This window comes from Melopsittacus undulatus, chromosome 1 (assembly GCF_012275295.1).
Source record: "Melopsittacus undulatus isolate bMelUnd1 chromosome 1, bMelUnd1.mat.Z, whole genome shotgun sequence".
In the NCBI taxonomy this organism is placed as follows: domain Eukaryota; kingdom Metazoa; phylum Chordata; class Aves; order Psittaciformes; family Psittaculidae; genus Melopsittacus; species Melopsittacus undulatus.
In genome coordinates this window covers 62677420-62690572 of record NC_047527.1, presented here as the reverse complement: position 1 = coordinate 62690572, position 13153 = coordinate 62677420, and the positions used below count along the sequence as shown (strand labels likewise).

At 37.3% G+C, this 13153-nt stretch overlaps 1 protein-coding gene across 2 annotated transcripts in view; it reads left to right on the top strand.

Moving 5' to 3' along the window:
* Nucleotides 1-13153, top strand: part of EXOC3 (exocyst complex component 3) — a 28164-nt gene that overhangs the window by 9980 nt on the left and 5031 nt on the right. For both annotated transcript variants that reach the window (XM_005153420.4, XM_031052951.2), the window contains 6 exons: nucleotides 4166-4283; nucleotides 6975-7100; nucleotides 8542-8642; nucleotides 9123-9233; nucleotides 9970-10120; nucleotides 11757-11879. In XM_005153420.4, coding sequence (XP_005153477.1) covers nucleotides 4166-4283; nucleotides 6975-7100; nucleotides 8542-8642; nucleotides 9123-9233; nucleotides 9970-10120; nucleotides 11757-11879 — 730 coding nt within the window. The remainder of the gene's footprint in view (nucleotides 1-4165; nucleotides 4284-6974; nucleotides 7101-8541; nucleotides 8643-9122; nucleotides 9234-9969; nucleotides 10121-11756; nucleotides 11880-13153) is intronic.

The following is a 13153-nucleotide window of genomic DNA, read 5'->3' as shown; positions in this document are numbered from 1 at the left end:
AGTAAAGAACATGCTCGTTTCATGGTTTTTATGCATTTGCTTCCTGGAAACCACTCCTTAAACTTGCTTGCATTTTCTAATGTGATTTTGAGCTGTTTTGTAAGCTTAAAGTTTTAAAGTTAAAGACCTGCTTGAAGCTACCGTCACCTTGTATTTGTGTGCCAGTACTGGGAAAGAGCAGAAGAAATTGAGAGCTTGTGTGTGAAACAAAATTGTTGTTGGCCACAGCCCCAGAAGATCTGTGTGGTTAACAACTTTCTATTGTTCTTTCTCACAGGGCTGGGACTGTTTCAGTGTTGTTTCATTGATGTTAAATGGAAAGAATGTAGTAACTTCCTTCAGGTTTTCCCTCAGAATTCTGTAGCAATTTGCTTATTTAGAATTTCTGCTTACAGGTTTCTCTTAAACTCTTCTTTTGTGTTGTGCAGTTTGGGGGATTTTTGTTTTCATCGTCCAAGTAGCAGCAGCTCAAAAGGCAACTGTTTTGTTTCTGCTGGCATGTAGTTACTAGAGCAACTGATTTGTTTGGGGAAAAAGTGATGCTAGCCTTTCTGTGGCTCATGGCTGTAATCCTGTTCTTGAGAGCTGGCACTGACCCAGAGTCCGTGCTGTGTACACTTTTGCTGTCTTCAATTTTTCAGTCTCACTGATTCAACAGATTGCATGCTTGATAGGTAATAATATGATAATAGCATAAAGGGCATAGGCAGGAGATAAGGCTGGTTATAGAAATTCTACAGAACAGTATTAAGATTAATTTTGTGTTCAGTACTCTTTGTAATGCTTTCCTCTACACTGTAAAATTCTGCTTTTTTTCTTCTTTGCAAGGAACAATAAGGAGCACCCACTAGGGCATATTTGCATACCTGTGCAGAATATATGAGACATGAAGCTACTAAGAAAGAGCTGAGTTCATTGGCCTGTTCTTCTTTGTTAATAGGAGGCCAGAGAAATAACTCCATAGAGAATGAAAATCGGGAACATGTGAATCCCTCTACCTATGGGGATGTGGCTTCAGTAGAAAGTCTGCTCCCAGGTTCTTCACAGCCCTGAGGTTGATGTTCCAGTAAGGCGATTCTTGGTCTTAAAGTTGACCTTCTCCCGTCCCCCAGAAAACAGAGCAGATTGCAATAGAATTAGATGATTTGAAGCTAAATCTCTCTCAATATCTGTTCTGTCATACAAAGAGGGATCAAAGCCAGCATTGTAACTGTTTACAGAGCAAAAAATTCAAAAGGACTTGCTCCTACAGCAGGCTGTGTGGCTCATAGCACCTGATGGTATTGTCTTGTGAAGGCAGTGTAAGATACCTGAGAATGCACTTCTCCCCTGTATCTTCATGTAAGAATTGTGATGGAAATTAGGCGAAATATCTCGAGGGAAAAAGGGATGAGGCTTTGAGTTTCTTCCCTTAAAAAAAAAAGAGGGCAGCACAATAATTGTATTCTTATAGATTACAGTAAACTGTTATAAAGAGGTAATATTTAGCTATTGTCTATGTTTGTAGTCAACAGTGGAAGAAGGAATAGGCTCAGGATTGAGAATGGGGAAAAGTTCTGAAGTGGAATACTTGCAGAGCTTACCAAATCTCAGTTGCTGGACATGTTTTACAGCTATAGAAAATTTATTGTGTGTTATGTTTATATGTCATGGTTAAGGTGTGAAGGAGGGTGGCCTATATGACACCGTGAGAATTGTTTCTGTAATATTTCACCTGCTTTTACTGGCACAAAAAAATTGCTTTTAAGCTGCTCTTACATTCGTTGTTCACTTCTATGGAGCACTGAATGGTAGAAGCTAGTTTTGTCTTTTCTAATCTTTCTCTACTTCCATTAAATGTAACTGAATGTTAGAGGGAACATAAATATTTGTATTTGCATATTCCAGCTGCACTTCAAAGCCAGCTGAGAAAATACTAACTAAGAGAAGCAGTATTGAGGGTGTTTTTTCTGTGTAATGAACCAATAAGAAAGTAATTAATTACTTCTGTTTACAGTATTTCCAGGATAGGTGTTTTAAAGGTATCAGATTTTTCCCTATGAGAACTTGTCTTAGAATCTGGTTTTAGAATTGTATTCAGCTCTCAGCTGAGAAGTGATGCTGCATGTGGAATAATAGCCTTTAATATTTGAGTGGGTTGTAGTTTTACTGCACTAGATGTATTTGTCTTTCATATTTAAATCAATGAGAGCTTTGGAAACATTGCTATTACTAAATCTTTACCAGGCTGGGACCAGGACTCTACCTGGTCTAAAATCCAGGCATTTAGGGAAAAAAAAAAAAATAAAGTCTTGTAAGATACTGTTGCCCGTATTTTTTTAACAGCATTTTATCAGATACTGATCCAGTGTTGACAAAACTGCTGAGGGTTCACAAATACCGCTTCAAGCATTGCCAACAGTCTCACACAAGGAAGAACAGAGGGAACAGTACTATGCATCTAGCTGGATGTTGTCTCTGGATCAAAGCAGAGCAGGACTGGGAGCAAGCCTGACATAGGAGGCAAAATAGAAACTTTTAAAATGTTAGTTTCCAGATAATACAATTCTCAAATTTCAACTTGACAATAAATTGTTGGGATTTTTTTTGAAGGGAAGTAACTCTTCCCTATAATTAGAAGCCTCCTAACACTTCTAAGAGCATTGCCGATCACTTCTTTTCCCCCAGATGTTGGGTTGTTGCAATCAGGAAAGAGAACTTGTGATAGTGGATAGTATAGTAAGAATTTTTATCTTTGGTGGCTAGAGGTAGAAGCCTGTTTGAGGCTTCGCTTGATAAGCTTTGAGAAAGATTTAATGTCTCTGAGGCCTTTTGAAGTAGGGAATGATAATATAATGAGGGTAGATATATCTTCCTATATGGCACAGTGCCACAGACAGCTTCTCACAATTCCCCTGAACAAGCTTAGAGCAGGTCCTGCTGTTAAGTGTATTCTTTATATAAACAGCAAGAGAATGAAGTTCAGTTTTCTAGATAGCTTGGGCCATGTAAAATATCTTCAGTCTCTTTTCCTACAGGCTCAGGAAGAAGCTACAAATATAAAGTGTTCAGTTACAGCAGCTTTTATAGTTTCAAATGCTGAAATGTTGGGGTTTTTTAGTAGTGAAGCATTGTATGGGGTTTTTTTTAGTGCTTTGAGGGGCTTTGTTCATGACATGGAAGCACCACTACGCTCACTTATTGCATGTACCCAGAGCACTTTAACTTGCAGAAATATACAAACCAAACACTTGTTTAGGATTTCTTTTTTTAATTTGCTGTTTGTTTTTTTATAGTTGCCACTGCAAATATAGAATTTGTGGCTTCCTTCTGCAAGCACGTTAAAAATGGAATGTGGAACAATTTATGTGTTATGATTGAAAGTATTTCCATCAGCAGTTAATAATGCATTCTCTAAAGAGTGTGGTTTAGAGTTACTGGTTTTTAAAGCATAAAATATTAAAAGTTCTTTCTATGTTGTGCTTTGGCATAGCTTTGGGTTTTTTAGTTACACACGCAACTCATTATACAATTTTATATAGATACAAAATATCACTTTAATGAAATGCGCTTTTGATTTGGCATATGAGGTGCCTCCTCTTCTTAGGTGTATTCTCTACCAATACAGGAAAGAGTTAGATTTTCTTTCAGTGTATTTTAGCTTTGATACAGATATGATACAAGTAGCAAAGCAGAAGCCTTTTTGAGAAACTGAGGAGAGGATTTCCTACTTTTTACTGATCTTTCCCATTCTGAAGTTCAGAATGTGTAAATTGTCTGTCATCACCTCATAAACTTAAAACAGACATGAAATTGGCCCCTATTAAGAGCCCACAGGTTGAACCAATAGGCTTTTACTCAGTCTTAAGCAGTTGCTTATTCTCATACATAAAAGTTAGAAACACATGAAAGGGCTGAATATTTAAAACATGTGTAATATGTGGTTTTAATATATGCTGGGCTATAGCTTTTACATCCTGTTCTATTACTTAATTTTATTTACATTCCTTGTAAATGCAGTTATTGTTGCAGTTACTATTAAGGACTTCCTGAAATGTATAGGTATTGGAAAACTGCCCATTACAGTGGTCATGCGAAAAAGACTGATTAGTTTTTAACTTTTTATCAAGTTTTTTTTACTAATCTATAATGTCTCTTTTTGTTTGCTTGTTTTTTTTAAACTCAGTACAGAGATGATGGGAAATTCAGAACTGTCTCCCGAAGTGGATGTGAATTCTCTGGATGCTCTGATTTCACAAAATGTGGTTGACCAGCTTCTCAGCAAGTACATGTCGACACTTACTGTGAGTAGTAATAATGCAAAAATAAGTTTAGATGCATTTATGGCAGCGTTAGTGCCTCAGTGCACTTCCTCCATCAGGGGAAACTAAAGTGTCGAATGTGAACTTGGTATCACTACTTTTATAAACGTTCATGTACTGTGTGTAGGTCTGTTTGTAAAATTGTAATCTGTTGACTTTATAGATTTAAATCATGACATTTCAAGGAATAATTATGCTTTACAGACTGTATTTATCATAGCTTATTAGAAAGGAGTTATTCATACATGTAAATTCATAGCTATAGTATGTTAGGTATTACTGTAATGAAAAGCCATTGAATGCAGTTGGTTCCTATAGTAACCATGTCAACATTTAATACAGATGTGACCTTTTCAAGGTAATCAGGATATTCATGTTTGCCAGGCTGATTCTTTTAACAGTCTTTTTCCCTTCATGCCTGTCAACTGCATGAGCATGATTTCCTTTTGTGGATGCCGTTTTAAGTGCATCTTAACCAAGAAGAGATGTCTTTAGATTTATCCTAAGCATCACTGGAAATTGGCCAATTGCATGGCAAAAGAATCAGTACATGTTTGTCAGGTTTTTAGATGTATTTTTCTTTAATGATTAGGGTAGCTGGAACTTTGGACTTACTGTTCTTACATTGTTCAATTGAAGTCCTCCTCCTCCTAAGTTTAGGAACTCTGCCAAGCAGAGGAGGGAAATTTTTCTACTCCTTTGGATGTGCCAGCGGCTAAAATGGGTCCAGCAACAGCAACTACTTGGCCTTGGTATCACAATAATATGAACTAATCTTGTTATGTCTCAAGGAAGTTGCCAGTAGAGGCTCTGCTTCACATTAGCTTTATTAGGACTTTCATGTAAGTTTATTTTTCTGCACTTACCTTTAGGACAAAAAACATCGGTTTGTTTTCTCAAGCTGCTTTTGGCTTGACTCAGGAAATGCCTTTGAATTCATTTCATCCCCTACTAAGATGAAAAAATATACTTACATTGGTTGTTCAGTAATGTTTTTTCCCTACTCATTGGAAAATACAGAACACTTGTATTTATAATCTATAAATAAATTAAAGCTAAGCTACTGTGCTGTTAAACACAGTGGCTTTCTTTTGCTGGTTTTGATTTTTTGGCTGCATCTTCTTTTTAAGGCAGAAAATACGGAAACTGCTGATGTGTTTCACAGGATTCAGCCTGGTCTAATTTTCTACACATCCCTGCTTACACTTCCACTTTATTTCTTTTGATGTTTGATTTCAAACTGTTTTTAAACAAAACATAACTAGTTTGGTTTGGATAAATGAAAGTATTTCCTAATTGTAACTATCAAGTATTGATGTTTAAGTCAATAAAAATGGCTCATTTTCATAAGAAATAAAATACTAATAGGTATTAGCAGATTTCTAATAGATTATTTTTTCCCTAAGTGCCTCAGCTTTAGAAAGTTCTTGTAAATGGTGATCTTAAGGTAAAAACTGGGCTTCTGACTTAAAGATTAACTGCTTTGTTAGTCATATCTCATCAGAGTAGTTCCATGCTTATGAGGAAGAAGGTACCTCATTTCGTGTAACTGAAGGTGGTACTATGTATACTTAGCAGGTACAGCACTTGACAAGGTCACTCATTGTCCTTAAAAAAAGGAGGAAACTAGAGTTCTGTGTTTGGTCAGCAGCGTTCCTTGTGCAGGAAGACTGTTTTCGGTTTCTTCCTTTATTCTATCTTCTGATAGGAGTTTTGACCAAATATATACTGATTTAATACATTTGAAAATGTTAGCATTAAAACAGACCTCTATTAGACTGTTTTTCCCCTTTCTGTACATGCCTGCTGGTCCTAGTTAATTTTGTGTGGTGTGGCACATTAATATACCTGTTATACACTAGAAAGAATTATGAACTTCTACCAGGGGTTTTGACTAAATGTGAATAAAGCAGAAAAGAGTCAGACACCTTCAAATTTTTGAAAATATAATTATTTTAGAAATCAAGGAATTCAGTTACATGTTTAGCAAACATGTTGATCTTTACTGCCTACTGTAGCAAACATGTCCATGGTATCTGTGTGATGCAACTGACCACAAAACTGACTTAATCTAGTTCCAAAACCAGTTGTTATTAATGTCTGTTTGCTGTATACTGTGCTGGTCAGATGGGAGGAGAGTCAACTCTTATCTCCATCAGAGTTTTCTGCACCACTTATGTTCCAAGAAATACAACCCATTTAATCTAATCCTGGGGTTTTGTCCCCAACAGTAACAAGCATTGGTTTCCTAAAATATATGTAGAGGAACTACAGGCAGATACCTGTTAAATTTCCTACATTAAGTATTGTCCCATTTTTTTCAGCTCTTGAAAATTTCAGTTTGAAACCTAAAGCCTGATGCTTAATGAATGCTTCCAAAGTTAATAAACATGCTGATTCTGCCTAACTGACTTGCTCTTTGTGTTAGGAGTACTCCCCTTGCAATGTGCCTAAGAACTGCATCACTGGTTTACCAGTACTAACCTATTTTGTTACTGCAAATTCCAATTTGTCTATGTTACCTATATCTTGTTGCAATTAGAAGAGTGATCAACATTATCTGCTACTATATATACTATGTGTTATGTAAATGACTGCTCTTCCAAATATTGTAGTGGGATTTTTTTGTTCTGTGAAATTATAACTTTTTCTTGGTCGCTTTATTTAATGTAGTCTAACATCATTGGCTGGCTGCGAAAAGCACTGGAGACAGATAAAAAAGACTGGATTAAAGAAACTGAACCAGAAGCAGATCAAGATGGGTACTATCAGACGACACTCCCAGCTATTGTTTTTCAGGTATAAGGAAAATTGATTATTCTAGACAATCTGTATATGAATTTTGGGCAATGGAGAGATGGGAGGGGGAAACCAAGCTGTTTGGAATGATGGTGGGTTTATGCCTATTGACATATAGGTTTTCTCCTATAGAGTTGTTAGTTGGAGGGGTTGGGTTTTTTGAACATTTATTTGCCTTCTTCACTTTTACAGTTAGAGGTAGTTATTTTTATGTGTAGATTACAAATACATTTTTCCAAACCTATTTTGTTGATATTTATATTTAGTTAACTGCTTTTACTTGGTTCTCTTCATGCAAATTTGTAGTATAAGCTGACCAGATGAGATGTTTACTAGTTAGTAAAATATTGCTTGTTAATATGGTGCTGAGTTAGATAGGCATGTATTTGTTCCTATAATTTTTTCATCATACAAACACCTTAGTACTGGAAAAGAGTGCTGTTGAAGATCAAAAATGCTGCTGTTTAAGTACGACTTCAGTTAACATTAATGTCTGTCCAAATTATGAAATAGCCTCAAAACAGAAAAGATAAGGCTGTTTCTAAGATTTAAAAATAAAGCCATACAAAAGCCAGACACAAAACTGCACCACCCTGTTGGTAGTAGAAAGCTAGTAGTCAGCTTATTATGCTCATTTTCTGATTTTCCTTTACAAATACTGTGTTAGGTACCTTCAATGACAGATAGATGTTCTCTTCTTCCTACAATTGTTTTACGCTTTATTTCTTTCTTTTTCTGGGTTTTTTTCTACATTTGCTCTCATTTGTATTAGTGCCAAGGTTGACTTCATCTAATCCTTTTTGGAAGGTGTGTGATGCCAAAGAAACTGGTGGCTGATTAGATAGTGTGGTGCTGTCAGAAGCTGCAGTGCTGAGATTCATGTAACAGTGAAACTTTCAAAATCATCTGGGCATGAGAGCAGCTCACGTTTCCAGCTGGTTTTGTACCCTTCTTTTCTAGTCCCCCTCCTCCCTCACACAGTTCCCTGCAGGTCACCCGGATGTTGTACCTAATTGGGTTTCTGAAGTTGGTCCCTTCTACTTCACTGATGTTAGCTTGCTGCTTTTGTGTGTGGGGAAGGCAAAGGAATTTGAGTTGTGAGGTTATTACTAGCTGCAGGAGTTGACCCAATAAATTTGATCCACTGCAAAGCCAAATTCCTACTGAATCAGAAATACTAAGTACTCTTACTGGAGGAAAAATGCAGCTGTTCTCAGTGTCAGGAGAAAACTGCTGTGTGTATATTAATGGTTGCCAATAATTTAGTTACACTTACAGAAATAGTAATTTTTGGTTTAGTCAGCAGCAATTGCACAGGCTTGTTTAATAAGAAAGACGTATGTAAAGCTGATGCTAGTGAGAGTCTCCAACAAGACAGGGGCTCTCTTTGGTTTGCCACTGCTACAGGTCTCTTTCTATAACTAAATTATTTTTAACCTAGATGTTTGAGCAGAATCTTCAGGTGGCTGCTCAGATAAATGAAGATTTGAAAACAAAGGTACTCCTTCTATGTCTTCAACAAATGAATTCATTTTTAACCAGGTAATACTATTTTTTTAAATATAAATGCTTTGTGCTGCTTCTGCTTTTCTTTGTTCTTACAATTCCAATACTTACTTTATGTACGGATGTTTCCGTATTGCTTTCTTTCTCCTATCACAACTGTGCCAACCAAGCTTTTCTTCCCTTTCCTTGCTTTCTTCCTCCCTTCCCCTGTTTCATCACAGAAGTTCTTCAGTGCTGGTGAGTGGCACTTTCAGTTCCTCTCTGCAAATGGCTGTTACGGAGTCAGTTCAACTTTTTTTTGTATCTCAGATTTATGTCTTATACTCCTAACAAAGACAGAAAGCACCTCCTTGGCTGGATTCTGCCCAGAACCGAGGGGTTAAGCATCACACGAACAACAAACCTTTAAATACTTCAAGTACCTGACAGGCCCTTATGGAGCATTTGAACCTACAGATGTACTTAAGTTATTACGAATTTCTGTCTATTTAATGACATTCCTTGTTTATGTTACAGGTACAAAGATGAAGCACAGTTGTATAAAGAAGAACATCTTAAAAATCGTCAGTATCCTCAATGTTATGTTCAATACATGATTGCAGTCATCAACAATTGTCAAACCTTCAAGTAAGTCTGCATATTCTTACAGCATTGTGAAAAGCAAAAGTATTGATACTTGATTTGTAATACCATGTGTTCGCAGGACCTTCTCCTTTTGTGTGCAAAGAAGGTTTCAGTTAAGATAGTTTAGCTGATTCAAAAAGACAGTAAGTTGAAGTATGTTACTGTTTTAAGAAGCGGATGTTATGTTTGCTTTCGCCTTTCGCAAGGCAAGCCAAGTTATTGCCCCTCACTGCTGAAAATCCACTTGTTATTCCAAGAATTTCATTGCCAAGGAAAAATTTGTCTGCAACTTTCAGAATCTGAAAAATTCAATCCAGGTAGTTGGTCTGGGGCCTGCCATCTTCTCTTAGAGTTGATTTCTCACAGTTCACCTTTAAGCAGCCATCATCAAGGTGAACTGAAGAAAAGTAAAGGTAGACCATACTCTATTCAGGGAAAGAAATCCTTGCTGCACATGTTTTGGTGCTCAGCAATCCAACCCCGTGTTCATCTGTATCTCCTGCTATTCTCAAGTATACAAGTCAGCAGTAGTTTGTTACCAGCATAAAACTGGCCTAAGCTGATCACTCTAAAGTCATGCTGGAGGGCAAATTACGGCTCCCAAAGCAAGAAGCTGGCATTACTTCTTGCAAAAAATAAGACTCTCTAGTATGTTTCTTTCCATGTATGCACTCCAGAGATCTAGTAGCAATGCAGTTGTGCATTGGTAGATGATGAAAAGCGTTGTTATTTGTCACAGAGAATCTATAATCAGTCTGAAAAGGAAATACTTGAAACTTGAAATGGAAGACACGTTGTCAAGCAGTCATACAAGCATGGATGCAACTTTAGACATCATTGCCAAAGAAGGATGCTCTAGCCTGCTAGATGAAGTCTTCATGGATTTAGAGGTTAGAACTTTTTTCCTCAAAAAAAAAAACAACCCAGAAGTATTATCTTATAAGGAAAAATAATTCAGGGATAAAGTAGTTATGAAGCCTTTTGATTGCTAAACATTTTATATGTGATATGCTAGCAAAGTGTCAGTGAACATCAGTATTATTCTTCACTGGTACAATTTACATGTAGGAGAGTAAAGATTGCTTAGTTATTATTTCACAAGATGACTTCAGGCAGGTTCTTTGTGAATATTTTCTAGCAGATTGTACTTAGTCTTTTCCTTTGTAGTTGAGCTTTAAGAATTATTTGGGAAAATAATGCTGACAATTTAATTATCTTTTGTATAATAAGGATGCTGGAGAGGGATTCTTCATCAGGGACCATAGTGATGGCACAAGGGGTAATGGGTTTAAACTTAAACAGGGGAAGTTCAGGTTAAATACAAGGAAGTTATTTGCTGTGAGGGTGGTGAGGCACTGGAACAGGTTGCCCTGTACCAAACAAGTGGTAAATGCCACATCCCTGGTGGTGTTCAAGGCTGGGCTGGACAGAGCCTCGGGCAGCATGGTCTAGAGTGAGGTGTCCCTGGCTATGGCAGAGAAGTTGGAACTTGATGATCGTAAGGTCCTTTCCATTCTGTGGTTCTGTGATGTTGGTGCAGATGCAATACACCTATAATTAAGACAGCTGATTGATTCCAAAGGTGGGCCTTTTCTGACTCATAAATTTCCATGTGTAAGAATGCTAGCATCTGGGAAAAAAAAATCTTTATTACTAAAAAGGAATTGGGAGTATGGAGAGGAAGGCAGGAAAATTAGAGAAATGGTGGGAGCAAAGAAAGGTGCTCTGGGACTTGTTATTTTGAATTAATGTAAATGCCTTGAATGACTCACATTAAGAAAGATGTTGGAGCAGTGTTTATTTTAAACTTGGAGCTTTTAAGCAAAACCTTTTATTTCTCATTAGCTTTGCTCACTGGTTCTGAGAAGACACTCCATCTACTCTTAATGACCATTCTTTGCAATTCATTAACCTCAAGCTTCATGTCACTATTATAATTTATAAAGTACTGTGCTCTAATACATAAGTAACTTTTCCTCTGGGTAGAGCAAAGCAAGATGAGTATGTGAATGTAGAGAGTACTGGAATTCTGCGTTGTGGAGTTCTGGTGAAGAAGCATACAGGCCACCAGGTTTGGCATAGGCCTAGGGAGTTTGTGGGGCCAGCAAAGGGGAACAACTGAGTAGCCAGCAGCAGTTCAAGAAATCAAACATGAAGTTGCATTATCACAACAGTTTTAAAGTGCCTCATATTTAAAATTGGAATCATCAGCTTTTACAGAAGTTTTATCCTTACACTTTTATTTAGCATAGACTTTTAAATAGAAAACATAATAAAGCATTTTAGAGAAGTAGTATGACACAAGTGCTCAGGTTAGTGCAGCTGGTTTACACACGCACACAGCATGTATGTCAGGGTAGCTCTCCGTGGTAACTGTCATTCTGACAACTGATCACACAGTTGTTCTGTATTGCTTATTCCTGTTGAGGGAGTGTAATTCGGATATGTATGACACTTATGTTTCCTACTTTTTTGTAACTGCAATGCTATGAAAAGGTTCTAATCGATTGTTTGCTGCCTTTTCAGCCACATCTTAATGAGCTGATGACGAAGAAGTGGTTGATGGGGTGTAATGCGGTGGGGACTATCTGTGTCACTGTAGAGGATTATTTCAATGACTTCTCAAAAATAAAGAAGCCTTATAAAAAGGTAAGTGCAAAATAATCTGTGGTACTCTGACTATTGTTGGCTTGGAATTAGTGAACATTAAATGGAATTCAGACTTGGAATACAGAAATTGGTTTGATTCATCACTGGAAATGAAAAGCACGTTCCTAATCGTCTGAATCTGGCAGTTCTCTCTCATCCTTTTTTTTTCACTAGTATTGTCAAAGACAGATCTGAGGTGCAGAATTTAATCAAAATGTAATGTCATGAATTATAGAATAGCTTGTGATGGAAGGGACCTTCAAAGCCCATCTAGTCCAACCTGCCTGTCATGGTTTAAATCAAGTGATCAGAGACATCTTCAACTAGATCAGGTTGCTCAGAACCACATCCAGTCTGGCCTTGAATGTCTCTGTTATGTATCCACCACCTCTCTGGGCAACCTCTGCTAGTATTTTACAACCCTCATTGTAAAGAACTATTCTCACATCCATCCTGAATCTCCCGTCTTTTAGTTTAAGACCATTACCCCTTGTCCTGTCGCAGTACACCCTGCTGAAAAGCCTCTTTACATCTTTCTTAGAAGCCCCTTTTAAGAACCGAAGGGCTGCAATAAGGTCTTCCCAGAGCCTTCTCCAGGCTGAAAAACCCAACTCTCTCATCCTTGCCCCATAGGGTTGGTGCTCCAGTTCTTGCTGATCGTTTTTGTGGCCCCCCTCTGAACAAACTCCAACACGTCCATGTCCCTCTTGTGTTGGGAGCTCCAGAGCTGGGCATAGTACTCCAAAGTAGGGTGTCATCAGAGCAGAGGGGCAGAATCATGTCCCTTGGTTTGCTGGCCATGCTTCTTCGTGTGTTACTAGACTGTTATTACCAGCTTGTATTCTTCTACCTCTCCTCAGAAGTTTGTAGTCAGATAAAGCTAGCTCTTTGACACCAGTTTTTCTGACCTATAATTTTATTTTTTTAGTTAAAGCAAATTCTGTAGTTGTGTTTTAATAAGTGCAATGAGACATAGTTAAGCTGCTGCCATAAGTTTTCACAAATGCATAGCAAGTTTCACATGCTGATGCAGCAATATAATGTGCTAGGTTAAATCTTTTTTGTCTTTTTTTTTCCCTGTGATCTGTCAAAGGATGTCTGCATTTCTTTATTATCCTTTAATCTTTAGTATAATTGTACTTGGTTTTATCCTTTATTGAATTAAAATGAGTTTTGTGTAGTTAAGGTAGCATGTCTTAAATGATTCCCTGTGATGCAGGAAATATTTGAAGCTAGCAAAATCAGGATTTAGGTGAGGTCTTTGAGCAAATCCT